The sequence below is a fragment of the Amblyomma maculatum genome, unplaced genomic scaffold (assembly GCF_055883805.1).
Source record: "Amblyomma maculatum isolate TAMU_Amacu unplaced genomic scaffold, ASM5588380v1 scaffold_13, whole genome shotgun sequence".
In the NCBI taxonomy this organism is placed as follows: Eukaryota; Metazoa; Arthropoda; class Arachnida; order Ixodida; family Ixodidae; genus Amblyomma; species Amblyomma maculatum.
In genome coordinates, this window is record NW_028146738.1 from 39,163,285 (window position 1) to 39,188,525 (window position 25,241).

The 25,241-nt window shown below is 47.1% G+C and overlaps 1 protein-coding gene across 1 annotated transcript in view; it reads left to right on the top strand.

The window, feature by feature from the left end:
- Positions 1 to 3,379: 3,379 nt before the first annotated feature.
- Positions 3,380 to 25,241, top strand: part of LOC146172609 (uncharacterized) — a 94,897-nt gene continuing 73,035 nt past the window's right edge. The window contains exons 1-8 of the mRNA XM_084585816.1: positions 3,380 to 3,444; positions 7,358 to 7,435; positions 7,979 to 8,246; positions 9,296 to 9,541; positions 10,519 to 10,527; positions 11,287 to 11,366; positions 12,175 to 12,259; positions 17,995 to 18,196. Coding sequence (XP_084441942.1) covers positions 3,380 to 3,444; positions 7,358 to 7,435; positions 7,979 to 8,246; positions 9,296 to 9,541; positions 10,519 to 10,527; positions 11,287 to 11,366; positions 12,175 to 12,259; positions 17,995 to 18,196 — 1,033 coding nt within the window. The remainder of the gene's footprint in view (positions 3,445 to 7,357; positions 7,436 to 7,978; positions 8,247 to 9,295; positions 9,542 to 10,518; positions 10,528 to 11,286; positions 11,367 to 12,174; positions 12,260 to 17,994; positions 18,197 to 25,241) is intronic.

Consider the following 25,241-nt stretch of genomic DNA (forward strand, 5'->3'; position numbering starts at 1 on the left):
TTCAGTCCCGGATCCTCGTGCTGAATCCGCGCCACGGCCCATTTGGTCGAAAATATCACACACGCTTCTTTCAAGTCAATGACAGTGCCGTGGGTCTGCAGAAAGTCTAGGCCAAGAATCAAGTCTTTCAAACCCTCAGGAAGTACGACGAATTCTTCGACATACAAAAAAAACACGGATGCTGACCCGCGCTGTGCACTTGCCTGCAGGGGCAATCAAGTGATTTCCCGCTGTGTGATTTTTCGGGCCGGACCAATGCGTCAAAACTTTCCCATATTGTCGAGCGAGACCATGACTCATTACTGAATAATTGGCACCAGTGTCGAGTAACGCGGTGACATGAACTCCTTTGTTATGCAGAAATCGGAGGTAGTATCTCGGATGCTGTCTCAACATGTCCCAAGTGAAATGTTGTACCGATCGAAGGTAGCACGTCGGATGCTGTCGCTACCTGCCAACAGAAAACTCTCGTCCGATCGGTCTGACGATGACGGAGGATCTTCACATTTCCCGACATCAGCGACCCTGCCTACGAAGGCTGCTGGTATTAGTTTTCCCGGCGCGGGCTTGGAGAGCGACGTCTGGAATGGTTGGGGCTTGGCGAACGGTAGCTTGTCGGGGACGTAGACCGACGCTTTTGGTAACCGGACGTGCAGGGATACTGTGGCGCTGTAAGTTTGCTAGCGATCTCAGCAGGCCGTTTGTGATTCCGAGGGCAGGGAACGTTCGGTGCAAAACCCCGCATGTCGACAAGGCGGTACGGGCACGTCCGGTGGAGGTGACCTGCTTCATCACAATGATAGCGGAGGGGCCGATGGTTCCGGGTCCGCTATGCTCGATTTTTACGCGGTCGCTGGTAGAATGGCAGAGGGGAATAGCGAGGCCCCATTCGGCTTCATGCGAGGTCTCCCATGCGAGGACCCTGCGGCTCTATTGCTGGAGTTGCGGCATTGACACCATGGTCCGGCGGGGGAGGAGACTTATGTAGGACGGACGCGTATATAGGTCTCACGTCTAACTGATGGGGAACGTCAGGCACTTGCTCAGTTGCCATGTGAACCTCGTCTCGGACGACTTCCGCCAGTGAAGGAAAAGATGTGTTGGCAGGTATCCGGAGGGCTTCAAGTTCCTCTCGCACGACAAAACGGGTGAGGTTGCGTAATGAGCCCATGTCTCTGCCAAAATGCATAGGGAGTGCGTCGGATGCAATGCTTTTGACGTCGCGGTTGTATTGACGGACTCGGTGTGGCAGCGTTGTCTCCATGGTGGTAGGCTCGCTGAGAAACTCCGCCACAGTGCGCGATGGGCTGCGCACCGGTCCCGCGAAAAGGTCTTGCTTAACGTCCCGTATCAGGTGGCGCAGCTTCTTCTCTTCCGGTATTTGCGGATCTGCGCGCTTGAAGAGGCGTGTCATGTCCTCAAAGAACATACGCACGCTCTCATTCTGGCGCTGACTGCGGGAGTGTAGCGCATCTTCTGCTCGCTCCCGGCGGTCGGCACTAGAAAAAGTGGCCTTCAAGTCACGACAGAAGGCTTCCCAAGATGGAAAATAAAGCCTCATGGTTTTCAAACCATGTCCGCGCAGACGCTTAAAGAGTGAAGTACACGTTCTGGAGCATACGCTTATCGGTCCACCCGTTGTAACGAGCGACTGGCTCGTAGGTCTCAAGCCAGTCCTCGGCATGCTCGAACACATCGCCATGAAAAGACGGAGGTGTTCACGGCTGATGACATAGGATGTGCTTGGAAAGCCTCCTCTCAGATGTCATTGCAGAATGTTGTACAGCCTTCTAAGGCTGCGTCGTCCTGGTAGTGGCCGGAAAGGTCCCGAATTCAGGGGGCTCTCCACGTAGGTGGCGGCCGATGCGGTGATATACCGGTGTAAGCTCCGTAGTGATAGGTTGTTTATGCAGGACTGGATCGATAGCCGGCAAAGCCTCCACCTGACTTGTAACAGAGCATTACACAGAAGGCACCGAGGAACAGAAACACCGACAACCAGTTAGGTCAGCACGGGACTGAGCAGTCTCTTTTTGTCGTCGTTTCCCAATCGCCCGTACAATTCTCCGTCGTCTTTGAATGGCATGTGTCAATATAGCTGAAGTTAGTTCATTAAAACTATAGGGGCCATATTGATGCCTGAGCCAACCATAACAAAAATTCCGTAATAAAGCTAAAGAAACCATGAATAACGGTTGTATAAGTAGAAAGCGAATATTTGGCATTGACATTCACAGATTTGATCTAAATGCTGCATATTCTGTCACTTGAACAGAGCGATGCTGTTACTGCTGTCTCTCCACCTTTGAGAACAGTGAAAACTGCTGGATCGTTCGAGAAGGCGGATGTTCCAGCGAAGCTTCAGAGTAAAAGAGATAGTCTAGCTGTATGTAGTGGTTGTTTCTGATCTCTGATATCATTAGATATGGAAGAGGAGCGTTTGTGTAGAATGCTCACTTCTGCTTGTATGAATGGTTCTGAGTAACTAATTTTCATGAATTGTTCTTTACAGGATTTAAATTGCAAGAATGCGCCTTATCCTGCTTGGCAATATTTGATTGGTATAATAATACTAATAACAATAATAATAATAATAAATATGAATTCGTTCACAGGAAGGGGAAGGCGCAGTATCAGTCACACTTGCTCTGTGGACGCCTGAACTGCGCCGTAAGGAAAAGGAGGAAAGTGGGAGTGAAAGTAGAAAGAAAGAAAGGGGAGCCGTAGTCGAGGGCTACGGAGTAATTTCGACCACCTGGGGATATTCAACGTGCGCTGACATCGCACAGCACACGGACGAACTTCGTAGTGGTCACCAGTGATTATCATCTAGTGATGAAAGAAAGCAGCGGTTTAATTTTGTGCCATGGTTTGCGCAGTTCAACAAATATATTTATGATTCGTAGATTAACAAGGGGCAAAATCCACTTTTTGTACGGCACTCTGGTGTGCAGTTTAAGATATCAAGTTATGACGCTAACCACCGATGCGGATGCGCAATTTTTTTTTAAATTTACCGTTTGTGAACATACTGTAACTAAATTTACTATAAACCGCATATAATAACAGACGTATTTGATTTATATGCTGCGTTACGTCGGTTTAATGGGTTTTATTTTGTCCGGTTTTGTTTCAAGATGTAGCGCCGCGCTTTTCATAGCGTCCTCCGAAGGAAACGCTAAAAAGAGATCGCCAGCGCCGTGTGTCTGCTATGCAACTCCTTTTGAATAAAAGTCTCAACTCGCTAAAAGAGCGCTTAGGTAAGAGTTTTCGCTTGCTCGTGTGACACGGGTATTAGACACGCTCCAGTGTTATTTGGCAGCCTGCTATATCTTGCCCAGTCACGATCATGTCATCGATGTAACATCTGGCATGCGGGATGCCGCAAAGCACTTTGTCCATCATGGACTGGAATACTACCAGGGCACTAGCCACACCTGTAAGGTAGGCGCTGACATTCAAACAACCCCAGGCTAGTGTTTACATCAAAAATGATCTGGAACCTGGAGTAAGCGGCAATTGCTGGTACGCCGAAGAAATGTCTAGTAAACAGAATACCTTTCCTCCTTTCAAAGCAGTGTACATATCCTCGGGCCTGAGTAGTGGGTAACGATCTGTTTTCAATGAAGAGTTTACGGTTATCTTATAGTTTCCGTATAACCTGGTACTGTTATCTTCTTTTAAGACTAACGGTGTAGCCCAGTCCCGGCGCATTACAGGCTGCAGCATGCCTGTTTCGACTTGCTCCAACAATTTTTCTAAACCTTTTCTGCAATGCAAAGGGTACAGGTCTAGCGCGGCAAAATACAGGAACTGTACCACGTTTCAGAACAATTTTCGCTTGCAACTTATATATTGTTCCTAATTTCTCAGAGAACACCGAAGGGTACTTTTGTTTAAGTGCCACCTGTCCAATTTCCCGGCAGTCAAGTTTGAGATGTTCCAGGCAATTTCGGCCAGGTAGTGCTGGTAACCTCTTTTTGTTGCCCTTAAAACGACAGGTAGCGCCATGCTATTATCCTTGTACTGAACAGCTACGTCACACTGCCCTTTAAGTTCTATCTGTTCCCTAGTATACGTGCGAAGCGACATTTTGCATGGTATGCCTCTTACGCGCGAAAAGTGGGACTGGTACACTAGCTCTGGAACGACTGTGATGGCTGCTCCCGTGTCAACCTGCATATTACGGGCATGCCCCTCAATGTTAATGCCCCTTCAAAACATGATCGGGTTGAGTTAACCAAATGATACAGTTCATGCTCAGAGTCTTCGTCGAAATATTTGAGCAAGTGGGCGCTTTTAGATTTTGCCCTAACTATGCGAAACCTTTTTCTTCAAGTGGCCTACTTTTGAATACTCATGACAACCGAGTTTTTGTAACAGAAAACTTCCGATGACTGTGCCCTGCCGCACCTATCACACCTCCCGCTCTTGCCGCCTTGCCTTCTCTTGGGCTTAGGTTGCCTCGGCTAGGGATGCTGTAGAACTTTCACTACGAGCACTAATGCCTCGTGTTCTCTTGACCGCATTTGCCCACTGTCTCGCACCGCTAGTTCTCTGTCAAGGGCGATTGGGCATGCGCTTTGAAATGTCATGTCTCGCTCCGAGTACAGAGCACGCCGAGTCTCTTCATCCCGTGTGCCGGCAACCAGCCTGTCTCGGAGGGGATCTTGTAAGAAGTCGCCGTAGTCGCACTTCCTGGCTAAGTGATCGACTACTGTCAAGAAGACGGGGAGACACTTTTCGTTGGTTATCTCATTTGCCGTTAAAAAATGCTTTGAGTGCTTTAAGTACGACTCGAAGTTTTGCGTTTTGGGGTCGTATTCTGACATCTTCCCCACTCACGGCATGTTTAAAGAAGCCCAAAAGTTCGTTACTCATCCGTTTTCTCCGGAGACTGCTGTTGGGATGCCATGGGCGATGCTGCCCTCTGAACGCTGAACGAAGGTCAAGACGATGCTTGCATCCGTGAGCGTCTGCAGGCTGCGGGGTAACATGAGGGAGACGGTCTTCCACCCCGCCGCCACTGCGCGGGAGCAGCGTTCTCGCTAGCGAACCGCGGAGGGAACAAAAGGACAAGGAAGGGTACGACACAGCGTTAACTCCAGTCCCATTTATTGCACATGAAAAACATACAGAGCATGACGGCTAGCTATACATCAACAAGGATTTCCTTGGAAGGGCAAGGCTACGTAAGAAAGAAGGACTTCTGACTCACCGGCTGGGGAATGGGGGTGCGACTTTGGCTGCGGAAATTTGCATGCGCCGTGAATATGGCGGCCGGGATCTCCCATCCGCGCCGTGTTCTTCGGACAAAGCCATACCACGGCGTCTGCCGCGGGAGGCGGCGAGAGCGCGCGGTATTTGCTCGTCGCTTCGCCGTTGGAAACCACAAGACGGGCGGTCGTGCACGACGAGTCATCGCGTGTGCGCTGCATACTCCGTGCCCGCTATCGTCTCCAAGCGACAGACAACTGCTCGCGTTGCCGGCTAGATCCTGAAGCTCTCTGTGGGCTTCCTGCGGGAACCCGCGCAGACTTCTTGGTGGCGCACCCAACGATGGTCTCCTTCCCACAAGGGGAGGTATTTACCTTCTCTTCCAGCCGGCGCTGCCACGACGCTCGTTGTGGTGGTGGTGATTGGCCACGGCGGAGAGGGACACAACTGGTTTTCCACAAGGCGGTAGTCGTACCCCGAGAGCACGCACTACTTCGTTCCTTTTTCCTGTAACGCAGAACGGAAGTCAAGGCGATGCTCTCCTCCTGAAACACTGAACGAAGGCACCGCTCGGTTACTCGCTTGCTCGCTCCATCCGCCGTCTGCTTGTCCCATCCTCGTCGCCAGTTGTTATAACGTCAACAGCGAGTCATTCCAGTGAATGAACTGCTTTATGCAGTGCTGGCATCCATATACTCATGTGTGAAGTGACATTAGTCGGACCCAGCGACGCAGTGTTTTAGCCGTCGTGCTGCATTATCACATAGGTCAATATCGAGCCCTCCACAATGGCACCTCTCATATTCAATCCATGAAACTATCAATTTTTACTGCTTCCTATTCCCAGCTTATTTGAAAATATGGTTAGATTCGGTGAACTGTGTTGGCATGTATAGGTTTGTTGGCATGTGTTTGACAAACTGCAATTCAATACAGTGTATGAGCAGTGTGTTGATGAAAAAAGGATGACATGCTGGATTTCAGGCTTTCTACTGTTGCTCGTAGTCCTGAACACCAAAACATTTACGAAGTTTTTGGTGTAGGCAGAAAGTAGGGGCGTGCGAATATTAAAATTCTCAGATACGAATTGAGTACAGATATGGGGCGAAAAAATTCCTTCGATTATCGAATCGAATATCTGATAATGAAAAAAAAATCAAAATAGCAAACATTGCTAGTCCTCTTTATATCATAGTTGACATTTGTATCCAAAGTAAAATTAAACTAGATTCCTACAGAAGCATATGGCGCACTGAAAAATCTTGCATCCGAGTTTTAGAGGATTTCTTATTCAGTTTCTTTTAGTATAGAATGACCAGCATGAAGCCGGGTCGAGTTTTCATATTGCTGCTGGATGCAGTGAACTCTCATTACTGCTACCACGGGACCAGAAATAATGCCCTAGTTAACCGAAAATTCGAATTATCAAATGGGCCTAGAACAACTTGAGGTGCATAACAGCAACTTTGTGTGATGAATAGGTCTTGCGCTTGAGGTGAAATTTCAATGAGAACAATGTTTTTTCTTGGTGTCATGGATGGCTTTGTTTTGTATGCATTTTTTGGGAGACCTTCCTAAGGTCCCTCTTCACAAAACTGCATTGTCGCATGTTGAGGATGCTTAGCAGCAGTCAACGCGGTCAGGTATTGCAGTAAGGCTTCGTACTGTGAGTGATACAGTGTGGTAATTCGAAGATCACGAGTATCAGTTTTTTGACTGCAAGTATGAATCGAACAACAAACATATTTGATTGGTATTTGAAATATTCAATATTCGCACCCATAATAGTACGGTTCAAGCTCCAAGAATTGGTTGTGGCTGTTTATTGAATAGGCTGATTTTTATTCAGTGGCTCATTATTGATGTGAAATTGCACAGGGTGGAATATCTGTACACGTTGAGGGAACGTTGTCGCTTGTTCTCGGTGTGCGCCTTGCGAACATTGAAAATTGTGCTCTTCAGAATGGTACTGGAATATTCATGAACAGCTCGCACGTATTGTCGTAAAACAGCACAGTGGGGCGTCAAGCATAGTTTTTCCAATGCAGGCCAGAATGCAGGTTATAAAAACGAGTTCTGTTCTTGATGTTCCGTTGCTGAAGTGCCTGGAGTTGTGTAATAGGCACGGTCTTTCTTGCAGTGTGGAAGATGTACCAGCAGTAGATGAAGAGCCAGAGTTGCAGGCTCTAACCGATGCGGATGTGGATGATATTGTCAGGTAAGACAGGATCTTCCGCTCAATCGGCTTGTCCTTTCATCGCAGGAACCTTGGCGAGGTTAATCAGGTTCTGTGGCTTCTCTTGACTGCAATTTAAAACGTGGCCATGCTTTTTTACCTGTTAATGCGTTCTGGGAAGGAACAAAGAAACAACCAAAATAAATAAACGAGCATGGAAGGTGCATTGGCTAAAGACATCCACTATGCTTTTCACAAGTTCCTTCTGCAACTCCACGAACTCTGCCAAGTCTCTACTGGGGAGTTTGCAAGTTTCGTGAGTGGACAGTGGTAGCATATAGAGTTGCATAAATTGGAGCTGTAACGGGGGTCATGTATTGCAGCGTGTTCATGTAGACTTGCTCATTGTATGTTGTTTTGACCAACGGACATTGAAAACTGCCGATCGCTACTTTATAGTCTTTAGGTGTGAGCACACGGCAGCTATGTCACTCAAATACGAGTTGGCAAGGGCTTGCTGTGTAGTATACGAGCGCATTACAAGTATGCAGCCTGACCGTATGCGGCTTCATATTGCTGCTGCAGACGGCTACGGGACTTCCTGCAGGAAACCGGGCCGTCCCAGGAGGATGACTTGCTGAAGGTCCTGAGCCCCCAAGAGGCGCGGCAGGTGCTGTCAGAGTACAGCACGCTGGCCAACTTTGTGGACCGATATCCGGGATTCCGACAGGTGCACGAAGAACCCCTCTCCTTCCTCTACTACCAAGACCATGAGGACGACACCGATGACTGCACCATCCCCACTGTTGCTCCAGGGGGCGCCCACAACGGGCTGGAATTGTCTGCGCGCAAGGTATGGGTGCATGTGTTCTTGCTGGGTCTGGGTGATGGAGTTGTCGGGACGTCATAAATTAGTGCTAAGGGATAGGCACATGAGGACCTTGGTTCGAGAATTCTTTCTGCCTACATGGAAACATTTTGCAAGAAAGATCTGGGCAGAACCTGCAGCCGACTTAGCATGCCAGAATATGTTCAGTTTCTGTTCAGTATGGGACACACTGTGATTGGATGGACGCAGACAACTCAGTAGTGACTACACACTAATCACTACGAGGTGGTGGCTAGGGTGGAGCTAAGCTTTTGCCGGTGTCATTTTGATGTCATTTTCTTGTCGGTAATCTTGTACCTGAACAGAATAACATGCACTTGAGAACAGTATTTTCAACTTTTATCCATCCTTCCATCCACACCACTTGGAAATTGCTGTCAACTTGGCCGCATAAATTCAATAAATAGGCCACATTTACTGGATTAACACTAAATTTCTCGGGAAGGTTCATGTAACCAAAGCAAAATAATGAACCTGTAACGAAAACTGGATTAATTTTGGCAGGGAGGAATTGATCCGCAGAAACAACTGTGACAGATACGTACACTTGGTTATGAGACGTTACATGTCATGGAAAACAAATGTCGCCCTTACGTAAGGGTCACTTTCCAAATTTAGAAAACATTGGTGTCACACACACACACACAAACACACACACATTCACACAAAAAAGCTGTTTCATGTGCGCATAATGTCTGCTGCGTAATGTGATGCACCACCTCGCCGCAATGGTTAGGGCGCTCAACTGCTGTGCCCTAGGATGCCGGATCGAATCCTGGTCATGGTGGCCGCTTTTCGATGGAGGCGAGGTGCCCGTTTCTGTGCGATGTCAGTGCACGTTAAAGAGCGCCAGATGGTCAAAATTCTTGAGCCCTCCACTACGGCGAGTCTCTCATAGCTTGAGTCATATTGGAATGTTGACACCCCTAAACCAAACCAAACCATTATGGTAGTGGTTGGAGGCTTCGTAGTTCGGGTGCAGTCTGACGGTAGTGCACTGGTGTGCCGGAAAGATTGACCAGGAGCTGGAGCAGCCCGTGGAGGCAGGTGATGGCGGATATCAAGGTGCGCGGGCCAGTCCGTGCAGCCGCACCTCGTACGAGTTTGCTGAGGAGGATGGCGTCGAGGAAAAGGATGTCTGTGTCAAGGATAGCTGCAGCCAGACGCCATACCAACCTCGCTGCCTGTCGCGAGCCATGCAGGCTGTGCAGCTGACATGCGATGCCGCGACCCAGACCCACATTGTGGACCCTGCCCAGGTAACTACATCAGCGAAGAAAAAGTATGCTCATATTAATATTGTACAGCGAGGCTTTTCTGCAGACTAGGCGAGCTTTCTTCCGGACAAGTGCGATGTGCTTTAGCTTATTCCACTTACACTTCTTTTTGGGCGAGTTGGTTCATTTTTGGAAAACTTGTTTTGGTTTGGTTTGTATATTGGTTTGTATCCTGGCTTATGTTTCAGACATTTAGAAGCGTTAAATCTTTACCTAAGGCTAATTTTCAGTGGCTGAATTTCTTCAAACATGAAACTTGCAACCAACGTAAAGTAATGAACCTTTAACTAAAACTGGTTTAATTTTGGTGGGGACAGATCGATCCATGCTTTTTGGATTTCAAGGTGGTCATGTGGTCACGTTAGTTCAGTCTTAAAAAAGGTGGATCAGCTGAGTGTACTATGCGAACGGGAGGACCAGAATTACATTTGCAAGCTAAGAGAATTCGCGGGATAAATTTGATCACCTTATGAGCCCACAATAGCTTGCGAGATGGTGTGCGATTGCTTTTGTACATCCAAGGATGGTCGTGCCGCAGGACAAGCGCTGCCGCTGCTTTGGGTTGGAGGCGCTTCGATGTCGGTGCCTCCGCCAAATACTTCTTGACCATGGATGGGCTGGATAGATGTGAAAAGTGCGCGAACTGGTGTCTCTGGTATGGCTCTGCCTTGTCTAAGCGCCGAGAGAATGACATCCGTGGCTGCATTGCACTGAAGCCGCTCTCTGCAGGGACACGCTTCGGCGGTTCACAAGTCTCTTCATGCTGATAGTTTGGGGTTGGGGCGCTGCTGCATATCAAGCCGGGGATGAGCATAACTTTTTGAGTCTACAATAGATCATATCTTCATTGGTCTGTGGCAGAACGGAGATCGGTCATTGTTACCTACACCCCAAATTCTCGTATTAACCGGGCTGGTCCAGCCTAGAGCACTGGAGACTTGGTCAAATTTACCTACGAGACTGCAGATGTTCTTCGAACTGTTCAGAACTTCTAATTATTGAAGTTGTGCTTGCACATATTCAGGGTTATTTACAGCCACATTTTCTCTCTTAAATACTACGGCTACTGATCCTACTATGCTACTGTGGCAGCATTGATGTACGAGGAGCGAATAGGTATGCCAAGCACACGTACCAATGTGAGCTCTTAAATATGCCAGCATTTACCCAACACTTTACACCACCAGATATCACCAAAAATGCAGCCTAAAAAAGCGGCGCAAAGTTGAGTTCGACTGCCTCTTTGGTAGCAGTTTAAGCACTTCCCTCTAAGCTTAATGGTGCAGAAAGGACGTGTCGGGCCTGAAGACCTTGCATGTTTACCATACTCTCTGGGGACAAAACAGCTAAATGTGATAATTTTCTTATCAGCCTTCCGGACCACCTTCTAAGTTCTTTTTTTGGGGGCCTTTGTCTTTCGTGCGAAAACAATGTTCAGGGTCCTGACATGCAAGTGTCGAAACACGTGACGCAACTAGTACTACAAATTCATTATTTGTGGAAAGAAGCATCACGTGGCAATGCAGGACTCTACACTGCGCCGACATTGCCACGATTACCAGAATGCATTTCACTGGCTGTAGCATAGCGTAGCTCCCGGTGAAATATATTTTAGTACTATATCATGATCCAAAGCTGTTCAATTTGGGGAAAATCCTCCTCTGGTATCCTAAATAACATTTTTGGCCATTAACTGGGATGTTTTGCCAACGTTTCTTCTCGTGCAGCTGGAGCTGATACTGAAGGTCCAAAACGATGAAATCTCGGAGCTCCAAGACAGGCTGACGGTTCTGCAGGAAGATCATGCGTGAGTGTCCATTGAGCGTGCTGAATAGTTCCATTGCAGAGCAATTTTCTCACCTCTGCTTGAATAGTATGGTGTTGTTGTTTTCACTACCAAAACCCTTCAGTACGATACCTGTAGTAGTATAGTGTAGTAGCTTTCATAACCTATTGAAAGTGGTATGAAATGCCACCTAAACGGATGCCACTGTGGTCTTCGTACGAATTTCCAAAAATTCTTCCAGCTATTGTACCCGCCGTGGTGCCGCAGTGGTTAAGGACTGCAGTGTCCAAGGATGCGTTATCGAATCTCGACCGTGGCAACTGCTGTGCGATGTGGGTGCATGTTTAGGAACCCCGGATGGTCGAAATTTCTGGAGGCCTGCACTGTGGCATCTCTCATAGCCTGAGTGGCTTTGGGGCATTAAGCACCATAAATCAAACTGAACCATCAAGCTGTAGTAGGAATAGTAGTAGTAACATTAGAATACATTTATTTGGCCATAAATTATTAAATATTGGCCAAGTATGTTGATAGCCTGGATAACTAATCGAAGGATGGGTCGAGGAGTGGGTACATAAGTGGGTTTGAAAAGTGCACTGCTAAAGAAATGTAAATATGTGCTGAACAGTTTGGTTAGTAAACATATGCTAAAATGTTTCGTTTGGTACTTTGCCAGTATTTATTTAGCATGAAAGTGATATCTGTCACTGCGGCAACATAAGCAGCTTCCGGTTGTTTGAAAATGCTCATTAACCACCGGTGGGACACGGCAAGGAATTTGACTTGGTTTCCAGGGCGTCATTGATGGATATTGTTTTTTTCTTTGCAGCCGCGAGTTGAAGAAGCTTCATCTCCAGCTTAAAGAGCTAAAAAACAAGCCACTAGTAACACAGTCACCATCACAACAGAATGAGGTCAGTCTTGTTTCTTCTCTCTTTCATTCTAATCTTTTTGTCATCTTGGGAGTAGGCAATCTGTGTGTCATCTGTTCTGCCAGGCGTCCTTTAACTAGGCCATTTGCTGGCAGTGGTGCTTACGTTTAAAATGTAGCTTGCTATCTGAGGTCATAGAGTGTGAGGGTTCTGACATGGCTCGGACACTCCTCTCAGAGCCGAGACCCAGGCCGCTAGCTCAGACCACAGTCGTTGTCGTGAAGAACGGCACGCCGAAGCACAGCCAGTGGGCCAAGCCATTTATTGGGAGTGCCCAGTTTCCATCGTCGGTCACAGCAGCATCCGTGCGCTCCGGCGATACGGCGTTGTCTCTGGCGCAGACGCTGTCCGCCGAGATGAGAGGGGAAGGGGAAGAAGGGGCCGCCTGGCACGCTACGCCAGTTCTCTCATTCCCGCCCTCTCCACCACAGCCCTGGGGGAAGGAGGCCAGAAGGGAAAAGATGAGGGGTCCCTGGGAAATAGAGAGAGGGTGTTCCCCGCTCTGGTGCAGGCGAGGGGAGTGTTGAATTCCCACACCCTTCCTCTCTTAATGGTGACCTCTACCTGGGCGCTGTTTTCCCCTTTGAAGCTGCACGGCTGATCCCTCAGCAGATCCATGTCGCAGGACAGGAGCTGGGACTCGGGTTGGTAAGCTCTGTCTCTGGCACCGCGGCCAAAGCGAGGACAACCACCCTCCCGTTGGGCTGGCTCTGCGTGCAGACCGCACATTCGACTAGTTCTGCTGAAATCTCCGCCGCTGCTGTTACGGCGGAAGACAAGGGGCAAAGTACCCTGACCCACCATCTGTCGGGCCGTCGGTATGCCCACAGTGCGCTGCTCGCACACGGTCACGCCAAATTAGGGCAGCAGGTTCCGTTCCCTCCACCCACCAGGCGCCTTGCAGAGCTCCGTGTACAGGAATTCACACCGGCCTGCGTATCTACACGGGCTGAGTTCTTCTCCAGCCAGGGTTTAACGGGCATGCTCCAAATCCCAGACGGCAGAGGGAGAGGTCATTGTGCACTGGCATCTCCTCAGCCCTCCCGTTCGTGAATTATTTGTTCGAGCTCGAATGCAAGCTGCTCCAAGAACGTTTGTTGGCTGGCGCAGCCACGGGGCGCGCCGTCTAAACATCGCCATCGCCGTCCGAACTCAAACGGTGTGGCCCGTACGTGCGCCCGGAGTGCAGGTGTGATAAATAACGCCAGTGGGCGCGCACGGTTCGTATGAACATGCTCAGCACAGGCTTCGCGTGAAGGAACGTCGCCGGCTTGAAAATCGACACCTGCCGGGTAACTTTAAGTAAGACCTCCCGTGCCCTTGCGGTTGATATTCGGCTACTTCGCCTACCTTCAGCACTGCAACCTCGCGGAAAGGACTGTTTTTCCTTATATCCGCTCGCGCACGAACTCGAGGGTCTGGTGCTTGTCTGTCGCGAGCTCAAGTTGCACAAGCAGCTGACGGCACCGGTGCTGTTCTGTGCGTGATCTCACGCTCGAAGCATTCCGCTTTCTTTCATCGATCGCGCTTACTGAGGGTGTTGTAATCATGCCCACAGTGTAGCTGTGCGCGGGGTCTCACATGCACAGCATTTGACAATCCTTCAGTGATTTCGCTGGCTGTGGCTGCTACAGAGCCGCGGTTTGCGTGATTGCACGTGTGCGCCATTTTCCGGCTGTCGCAGTGAGTGCGCTGGCTTCGGGAGTTGCAGCGATGCCCGTAGAGACTTCTCTGGGGTTTGCTAGCTGACGCTCCATTCAGCGCGTGCAGTTTCCACTTGAACAGTCACTTTAAGTGTAAGATGCTGTTGGCATGGGTCCACTGATTCCGCCTTACCTTGGGATTTTCAGCTTGAAGCCACGCAACAATCTCAGCAACCTCTAACGGTCGCACCGATCTGAGCGCACTTCCTAGAGCGGCTTTGTATTCAGATTTCGGCGCACGCTCCTTTACGCGAAGCTTGTGCCGAGCGCATCCAGAATTACCGAGCCTGCCGATTGGCCTTATTTACGCCAAAGGCATTGCGGGCGCAGGTAAGGGCCATGCCGTTTGAGTTCAGGTGACGAGAGCGGGAAAGGCGATGTTTAAACAGTGCGCCTCGTGGCTGCGCCAGAATACAAATATTCTTGGAGCTGCTCGCATTCGAGCTCGAACGAATACCCGGACTCCAGAACGCCAGTTCAACCTTGGCTGGAGGAGAACCCGGAAGAATGCGGCCCGTGTAGATAAGAAGCCGGCGTGGTTCCTGTACACGGAACTTTTCAAGATGCCTGGTGCATTGAGGGAGGAAGCGTGCTGCCCTTATTTACAACCTGCGGGGTGTCGGCGCGGCAGGGGGAGACCAGCGCACTGCGGACGTACCAGCGGCACGTGACAGTATGGTATGCCAGTGGACTTTGCCCCCTCTTCATCCCCGTGACTGCAGCGGCGATGTAATGGCTGCCATCCTCGATTTGGACGCGGCGCCAGAGACAGAGCTTACCAACCCGAGTGCCGACTCCCGTACGGCGGGATGGACCTGTTGAAGGACCACAGCCGTACGTCTCCAAAGGGGGAGAAACAGCGCCCAGGTGGAGATAACAATTAAGAGAGGAATGGTGCGAGAATTCAACATTCCTTCGCCCGCATGACGCGGCAAACCCCCACCTTATCTCTCTCTCTTTCACGGGGACGCCTCATGTTTCCCCTGATGGCCTACTTCACACGGAGCTGTGGCGGAGAGGGGGGGACTGAGAGGACTGGCGTAGCACATCAGATGGCTCCTTGTTTCCTCTTACCTCCCATCTCGGCAGACGGCATCTGCATCCGGAGAGACGACGCCGGAGCGCACGAATGCTGCTATGACTGAGGACAAAAATTGGGCACTCCCAGTAAACAGCTTGGCCCACTGGCTGTGCCTAGGTGTTTCGTTCTTCCCTATCGCCGACGTGGTCAGAGCCCCAGTCCCGTGAGAACACTCACACGTCAATGCCGAAAACCTTGTGCGTCTTGAGGCAGGAGTAAGTCACCGCTATACTCTACCGTGTGCCGAGACAGGGAACAAAAGGCTGGCAATAATTCTATTTTTTGAGACAGCTATGCTTTTTCTCTTGCACCGCAACTTTTAGAATTGGTGTAGCAATATTACGGTATTATCATGAACATCATATCATTTTAAAGGACACTAGTATTGGGAGACAAGGTGGAAAATATTCACTTATTCTGGTTCTAGATCTTACCGCACAAATTTTCTTCAGCCTAATTTTTTTATCTCCGCAGGATGTCGTTTTTATGCTTGCATAATGTCTTCATTGTAGTCAAATTAGTGACAGAGGGAAGGTGTGAGAAAGTGGTTCATAAATGTAGATACAATTTTCGTCTAGATGTCAGCCAGTTGTTTGCTACTCGCGGTCGCCAATACTGTTTAGAGTTTATTTGAGGCTGTTGTTACGGATAATTTTTTGGTATGCAATTGAAAAGTTCTTAATAGATTTCAAATATATTTCTTGAAATTTTATTTTTTGAAGTTTTTAGTGATTTTATATCCGCCTTAACTCTTTCTATGTCATTGGCACCCCCGTTTGTTCTCCGCTCTGCATTAAAAAACACGGCGAAAATATTGTTCTAGATTTCTCTGCGCTAGCTTCGCACTTGTGCAGCTTTCGAAAGTGGTTGTAATCTTTTGGCCAAGCATCTACGAGTGTTGTTCGGTTATCAGTTGTAACTTAGGTTTATCATTTCCTCACTATGGCTGCTACGTAGAATCTAGTTGGTCTCCACTTCAAATTACGTATTTCGGCGATATACGTGGCAAGCTTGGTCTGTAGATCACTTAAAAATTTTGTCTCGCTACCACCGTCACTCCCACATAACCAGTTTCGAAGCTTTGAATTTGAGGCCCACAGCGCAGTTGTTGCCTCTGCATAAATGATAGCTGCCTCCTTGAGCGCTGTGCTGAACAAGCGCCGAATGCTTTTTGGACTGAAGAGCTCGTGACTAAGCATGTAGCCAGTCGTAAAGTCAAACGTGTGAACATGGAATGACCGCGAACTCAACGAATGATCCATGTCTGCTGCTCCATCAACCATCAACACTCCCTGGAAGTGCCGCCGTGTCACGTGACCAGACGTGACTGACGTGCAAAAAGGGAGCTTCGCCGCGATTCTAACAGTTGCTCTTCCGTAAACTATCGACACTCCCGCAGCTGCAGTTTGTGTTGTGCAGTAAAAGTTAAAGAAATATTCTTCCCGAAAACCGGATAAGCACGCACAGTAACTGAATGTTGCACTTGCTTTGGCTAACTGTGCCACTCTTTGGTTTCGATTGTAAGTCGACTCCCCAGCTTCGAATTTACGAACTTTAAAAAAGTGTCGCCTTACAATTGTTTAAGTACAGTATAGGCCGCTTAGCCGGACAAAAGTTTGTGTCTGGCCCCTTTGTTTTCAAGCTCTACCTACCACTCTGTCAAGAAGCACTGAGAACAGTGCTCTTTTTGTGTGCGTTGGTATGTTGCCGCTGTTTAATAACCAGGATGTAGGGGATACTGATATGCTCACTTGCAGTTGTCTATGTGACGTCGTCTCTTAAGCGAACCGAAAATGAACTGCCGTTCTCGTTTGCAGAGCTGGAAATAAAATCCAAAACATCAAAAGGACTGAAGGGTAAAATTTTATGCCGAGCTACGTGCCGTAGGAGCTGGTTCATTTTTGACAGGCGGACCAGAAGGTGAATAACTACTTCATGGATGAAGAGGAAGGAGAGGATGAAGACGAGATGCCTAGGGGAGCTGTCGCTATGATTAACACTTCGCTGTCCGCGCCTACTCCCATCAATATCCCGCTATCAATGGTTACACGATTCGAATTTTCCCGTTTTCGAAGCGCTCCTTGACAAGTGGCGTCCTCCTATGGGAAGTAGAGGAACTCTCAGTGTTTCCATCGAGTCGCGCACGTTCAGATGGTCTCCGGAGTCAGGTGATCGGCGCTCCTTGTTTACATCATGTCGTCGACGTCGTGCACTCCTGCTGAATGGATACGGGTGTTTCCGCGGAAGCTGACGCCTTTCACGGAAACGCCCGTTTGCACGCAGCAGGAGCACACGACGTTAACAGCAGCAGTAATGACTCAGAAGACGAATTCAGCTGTTCAGACGATACGACAGGCAGTGAAACTACGTCAGAACTACCCGGAACATCGACAGCCAGACCTCGACAAGTTTTGCGTTCGCTCCTCGAAAATGCCCGCTTTTGTTGAGCACTGATCAGAAGAGATCAATGTTCTGAAGGTCAGAACTGTTATCTGCAAAGTGACGTCTTTTGGGTTGTATTACTTGCCGCCAGTAGCGCAGGGAGTCGTGTTTTCCGCTAGAGGACAGCCAGTGGTTGAAATCGACACTACTGTTTTCTTTCCCAACACAGCAAATACTGTACACAGAAAGCTAGTATTTGCTGCAATTTTGCATTGGTCCCTGTTGTAAAAAAACATATAATTTGAAATATCTTCGTTTTATTTGTATCGAGAAACTGATCTCTTTGTGTGTTTGCTTTTACTACTATTTTCGCGGATTGTTTTTTTTTTAAACACTTATTCAATAAGTATAATGATTGTCACTAATAACCCATTGTGAAGAATAATTTCTCCTCTACAATTTGATACTAAACGCTCCTGTACCTAGCACGTTTTGTTAACGAAAAAATATTAATGACACCACCCCAAAACCACCATTTTTCCCGCGGACAGCAAAGTATTAAGGAAGCAGAAGACTCTGGAGATAGGGGGGAAGGCCAATGCCAGCTGCCACCCGCTCGGCCGTCATCCCCATCGCCGCTGCTGCGTGGGAAATCTCCTCCAGTTCGTGCTGAACCCGAAGATTTGAAGAAGGACGTTGTGTCCGTCTGGCCCAACCTGAAGCCACGCTCGGAAAACAACTTCAGGAGGCCAGGTGGGCTCCAGTCTCTATTGTGACAGTGTTGTGACGTGGCATTCAGGCTTCAGTCTAGTAGCTTCGAATAAATGTAGCTACCTTGGGAAGGTTGTGAAAATCGGCTTGCCCATAGGGTGTAAATTTGAGGGTTTTGCGGGTGCTGAAATTTTCGAATACGAATGTAGCAATTAAAATACACGATTCCCTGTTTGCTATGTTCGACATTTCGACAAACTTAGGTTATGTATGATATGTCATTACTCAAGCCCCAAGGAGCCGTGAAAGTACACATAGGCGAGAACCCGAGAATCAGGTCTGCTTCCAGCATTGATATCACAGTCCAACCCATATCGCCTCTCGAGCCAACAGCCGCTTCGTTGTTGTTATCCCTAAGCGTGGTAGCCGCGCAGTGCTAGGCACGTGGCAATAAGTTTTGTGATCAACCAGACATATGCAAATGAGCGCTCACAACGTTGGAAAACTGGTCAGCGGCGATCACCCTTTCCAGTTGCTTTCCTGCAGTGCCTAGGTGCAACTTCAGCGAGCCAACATACGAGGCACCCGTTCCCGTGGAAACAAGATTTTATGCGGAGAAACGCGGCGGCTTCTTTTGCGGTTTCTTAGTGACATGGGGGTGAAACATTTGATAATTACAACTACACTGAAAGCTCAATTCGAAATAGCACCATGACTGGTGCGCCAGCTGGCGGCGCCGGTGTGTAGGGGTTGGTGTCAGCGGCTGCATCTGCCTGCTCTTTTCTTCCGCGCAAGTTCCGAAGCTTGCAACTAAATACTCGTTAATTTGACCCATGTTAATTCAGAAGCACGGATAAGTATTTGTTTGTGCGGTCCCAGCCGGACGCCCATGAATGGTTATGGCATCGGATGGGCGCCACAGGATTTCAAATGAAAAACCAAGTCACTACGCAGGAAAAACATTCTTTTTTTTTGTAAGTCTTTCATTCTTCCACCCATAAGTCATTAACAAAAGCACGCGGTCAGTCGCACTCATGACCCTGGCTTTAGGCTCCGTTCGCTTCAAAAGTCGTTTGCACTATCACACATTCCAATGGTTGTTTGGCAGTGGAGGTTGCCAGCTTCAGACGCCACACGATGAAGTGAAAACGAGGCCTGTACAACCGTACGAGCACTGGCATTCTGCCCTGCCAAGTTGCCTCCCCCCACCCCTTTGCTTCCTCTTTCCTGATAGAGCTGGTGTGAAAAAATAAACACACCATGATGTTATCGCTGTGCAGCATCTTAGTGAACTGCCAAGTAATGTGCGGTGGAATGAGACGGTGACAGCAAAAAACGGGCACGCTAACGAACGCTTGCTTTTTTTTAAAGTTCTCAGTGGCTAAAGGGGGGGGGGGGGGGGGGTCATTATGCAAGAGGCTCGCACGCGAGTAAATACGGTGTAATTTACCGCAATGCAAAAACGGTTCTTGTTAGTTGCTTCTTTTATTTTTTTCGGGGAAGCACCCCCATAAGATAACCGTGTCCTTTTGGGGAGAGGAGACCACTACTATTGTGATGCACTGCAATGTGGGTAGCGGAAGCCTCTGAGTGTTCCCGACAGTGTGCACAAGGCGAAGCACTTCGAGTGCAAATACTGGGATGCAAGCAGTTCCCTACTGTAAACAACGTTTTTTTTCCTTCTAACCTGAGGACAGAATTAACGAGGATTTACGTATATGGCAGATATATGACAGCTCCACTCTTTTTCTGCAGGTCCATGTTGTAAAATGAGCCGGTATGCCAAATCCTGTGTAAAATTATTCCTAGATATTGTAGTAAAGTGTACATGAGCGATTTAAAAAAAAAGTGACAATATTTGCTTTTTTTTTATTTTTCACTGAATGTTTTCTTCCGTATTCGTATTTCATTTGTGTTTGGAAATTTAGATATTTGCGCACAGTAACATATATTAGAACGTACCTAGCATCTTTGCACATCTTTTAGGGGCATTTGTGTTACGGTTACCTATTTCTTTGCCAGGAACGTGGCATTCAGTTTAACTAAGGATCATTCCATGTTAGCTGATCCACACTTTTGGCTTTGCCATTTTCAATTTCTTCTTTAAAAATCAAGGCCTATTGTGTTACTGTGACCGATTATTCCAGTTTCTTTTTGGCGAAAAAATATTTTTACGTCTGTTAACTTTGCAAGCAATAGCCGAATGCAACCATGCAAATAATTTGTAAAAATAACATACTAAGCACAATTATGAGATGAATCATTTTTCTCTCAAGTAGAGCACATTGTGCTTTCTTGTGTAATGAATAGAACGTTTTTCTTATTTTTGTTGATACATTATAAGGTGCAGAAAAGAATGCAGTTTAAACTTTTATATATTCTTGCAGTAATTTCAGTTATTTGGTCAAGTTGTTGAGGGTGTTGTAGTAAAAATGTGAGATGGTAAGTCTGCATAGTACAATTCGAGGACGTTTATTTCTGAAGAAGTACTTTGCTTTGGGCTAGTTGGTTCATGGTTGAAGTTCATTTCTGAAAGTTTAAATCAGAAAAGTTCTGTTTAGGAAAATAATTTTGAAACTTGTGTCCTTGCAGTCAACCATGGCGTTGCTCCGTGCTAGCTTTTCATTGCAGCACACTTGCTGTCGGCTTCAAATTTGCGCAGAACCAGCACTCCTCTAATTAAATAAATTGGTGCACTAGGTTTGGGCACTGCCAGCTTCAGCAACAAAAAAGTTTGCTAAGGTTATTTATACAAAATATAAAATGGTAGCGTGGCAGAGGATCTGGATATACCCTGAATGCTTTTTACACGTCCTCTATGACACTGGTCTCTGAATTTATAATAGTTCCGTAGGCATAGTATTTTCAGAAATTGGGAGGAAAAAAATTTTTAGCAACGAGGTGAGGGCGAAAAAGTCGCAAAAGTTTGTTCTACCCGGAAGTAAACACTCTATGTCTAAATAAAGATGAAATTTTTTTAATAAAAGAAGTTTACAGTTATGGTTAAAAAAAATATTATTTTTAAAACTGTTTTGTGCAACTATGTTTTGATACCGCTTGTAAACTTAAAATGGCAACCACCACGGCTTGGAAAACATTTTAAATGAACGTGGGATAGCATTTGTCATGGTGACAGAAAAGACCACAATGGGCAGTCTGGATCAGTTGTTATGGAATGACTCTATATTGAAATGGCTAGGCTTAATGACTCCCAGAGTGATGGTATGCAACATGTTGCCTTGATGCCAACATTATCTGCATGTATATAAAACAATAGCTATACGTATGTCTTGGTGATATAGAAACCTTTAGGTTTGCGGTCGCAGCTCACAGATTTATATAAGCCATTGTAAACAGTGCCAGCCGGTTGGCAAATTTTATGAACTCATATTTACCGGATTTGTACCGTCAGGATTTTGCTCTCTTCCTGCTACAGTAAAATCTTGTTAGAAGAGACATGATTACAAGAGACACTCGGTTATGAGACATACTTAAAAATGCTTTGGTTGGTTTTCTTATGTTTGCCATGGTAACATCGCATACAAGAGACGTGATTACTAGAGACACTTGGCTTATTAAAGACAGCTATTCTGGGCACCTAGAGTAAATTCGTAACTCTTTAGAAAACGCATAACCCAGACACACTCGCACGACGTGGCCGACTTCGTACTAACTCGCATGTTCTTCACATCTCATAACCATGGCTCGATTTCATTACATGCTGTTCGGCAGGAGGATGTCGCACCTCGCATGGTTGCTACTATTGTCTCACTGCTCCGAAATTTCCGTCATTCTGCTTCTATAGTGTCATTCGCACTCCTGCACTGATGTTTTAGTTGAATTTACGGTTGCTTGGATTTTCGATCCAGCTTCCGCAATGCCAGTCACTTCGTACGCCAGTAGTCGGACCGGTCGGACTCTAGAGTATTGTCATTTAGATGGAACACTTCCGCTCGACGATTCATCCGCATAGTTTCTCATCAGACACAGACTCAAATCTCTAAAAGTCATGTTGAAGTGAGTCCAATATTTAGTTATCAAAAAAGGCAAAACAGTTAATTACATTTATGTTACGTTTAACTTATACCACTTCAAGGGCATTGTGAGCAACAAGAAGGCTTGCAAACACAAATGGGCAAAGCGGCTCACTTAAGTGAGCAACTGCGTACGGCTGAGCTCACTGAATTTACCCGCCTCATTTGAATGGCTCGCTGTCTGACTTAAATCTGGGTCGCTAAGGAGAGAGCAGTGGTTCTATTGGAGAAAGCCGGCTCTCTCTTTCTCGTTCATTGATCCGCGTCCAATCAGCCTCCCAAACCGTTCCATTGCAGCTGGGTGGCTGGGTGCATCTTCCGCGGCTGTGTTAGTGGTGCGACAAAACAACTGCTTTTCCGCCCTTCCTCATAAGAGCCGCAGGTACTCTCTCGCTACAACACTATAGCCTCGCCTTCGGCTGTCTTTTCAATTGCTCTTACCAAATAACGATTGTGTCGTAGTTTAATAAACGTGAACAATGGATCTTTTGCCCTCTTGAGAGCCAGTTCGCCCTTTCGTTCCGTGAGCCGTGTATAAAAAGAAACAGAGGCTCTGATTATTCAAAATTCGGGTGTTTACGAATACTAGCGAAACGCACGGTCATTAAACTGCGCCTAAGCTGCAAACGTTCAGATTGCTGGTAAATGCATAATCACCTGCAAAATAAAGTCGGTCTAGATGCAGTTACAAAAATTATTAGAAGAGCTGTAGAAGAAGTTAAGAGTGGAGACAAAAACAGGAAAAGAAGTGATTTTGAGAAGGCAATAGCGCGATTGTGGATGCTTTTATTTGCCGCTTCTAGATGGCGCCCGAAACCACAAGTACCTAAGGCTCCTTTATAGATAGAGGAGCCTACGTGTAAGCGGGTGGGCGCACCATCTAGCGGAGGCATCACCACCACCACCACCACCACCACCACCACCACCATCATCATCATCATCAGCAGCCTGATTATACTCACTGCAGGGCGAAGGCCTCTCCCATTTTTCTCCACTTAACCCGATTCTGTGCTAGCTGCATCCACTTGACCCCTGCGAACTTCTTAATCTCATCCACCCACCTAACTTTCTGCCGTCCCCTGCTACGCTTTCCTTCCCTTGGAATGCAGTTTGTTACCCTCATCGACCATCGGTTATCCTCTCTCCGCACTACATGTCCTGCAGATGTCCATTTCTTCTTCTTAATTTCTACTAGAATGTCGGTAACTTGAGTTATTTCCATTTCTTCTTCTTAATTTCTACTAGAATGTCGGTAACTTGAGTTATTTCTCTGACCCACTCTGGACACTTTCTATCTCTTAACGTTACCCCTACCATTTTTCGTTCCATAGCCCTCTGGGTTGTCCTCAACTTAAGTAGAACTCTCTTGGTTAGCCTCCACGTTCCAGCCCCATAGGTGAGTACAGGTAAGATGCAACTGTTGTATACTTTCCTCTTGAGCGATACCGGTAAGCTGCTAGTCATAATCTGCGAGTGCTTGCCAAATGCACTCCACCCCAATCTTATTCCTCTTGTTATTTCCTTTTCATGGTCCGGATCTGCGGTTACTACCCGTACTAAGTAGACATATTCGCCTACTACTTCCAGTATTTCGCTACCTAATGTAAACTGCTGTTCCTTCCCGAGGCTGTTGAACATTACCTTAGTCTTCTGCATATTGATTTTCAAGCCTACTTTTCTACTTTTCCTGTCTAGGTCATCAATCATTATTTGCAGTTCATCCCCCGAGTTGCTTAGCAAGTCAATGTCATCTGCATATCGCAGATTACTGAGGTATTCTCCATCTACCCTTATCCCTAACTGCTCCCATTCCAAGTCTCTGAATACTTCCTCTAAACAAGCTGTGAATAGTACTGGGGAGATTGTGTCTCCTTGCCTAACACCTTTCTTATGGGAATTTTGTTACTTTCTTTATACAGAACTATGGTTGCTGTGCAGCCACTATATCTTTCAGCACTTTCACGTTCGGCTCGTCTACCCCCTTATTTCGCAATGCCTGCATCACCGCCGAGGTTTTCAACTGAGTCAAATGCGTTTTCGTAATCAATGAATGCAATGTATAAGGGCTGGTTATATTCTGAGCATTTTTCTATCACCTGATTGATGATATGGGTATGATCGATAGTAGAGTACCGTTTCCGAAACCCTGCTTGATCCTTTACTTGATTGCTGTCTAATGTTGTCCTGATTCTATTAGCAATTACCTTAGTAAATACCTCATACGTAACAGACAGTAAGCTGATTGGTCTGTAATTTTTAAGGTCCTTAGAGTCCCCTTTCTTGTGAGTGAGGATAGTGTTTGCTTTCTTCCATGGTTCCGGTACCGTCGATTGCACCAGGCACTGCGTATACAGGGTGGCCAGTTTTTCTAGCACGATATCCCCCCCGTCCCTTCAGCAAATCTGTAGTTATCTCAACCTCTCCAGCTGATTTCCCCCTTTTCATAGTTTCTAGTGCTTTCTTGACCTTGTCCTTCGTCACTGGTGGAACGTCTGACTGTTTTTCTTTACTGCCAAGCTCATTACGGTCCCGACTACTTTGGCTACTGTAGATATCTGTACAGAACTCCTCGGCTACTTTGACTATATTTTCCATATTAGTGACGACGTTGCCCGCGTTGTCCCTTATCGCATACATCTGGTTTTTGCCTATGCCCAATTTCTTCTTTACCGCTTTAAGGCTTCCCCCGTTCTTTACAGCATGCTCAATTTTCTCCATGTTATACTTCCTTATATCGGCCACCTTGCGCTTATTGATTAGCTTTGATATCTCGGCCAATTCGATCTGGTCTGTTGGATTGGACGCTTTCATACTCTAGCGTTTCTTAATCAGATCTTTCGTCTCCTTAGACAGCTTACCGGTATCCTCTCGAACTATCCTACCGCCTACTTCTATCGCGCACTCAGTAATGATGATGGTAGTACTCACTTCCTAACCGCATGCAATGCCGCTCGCGGATTTCTCTACGACAGTTTGTTTTTGCTGCGTATGTCAAGTTTTCACATCGCCGTCTTAGCATTTTATCTTTCATTAAACATAGAGAAATTTTAGTG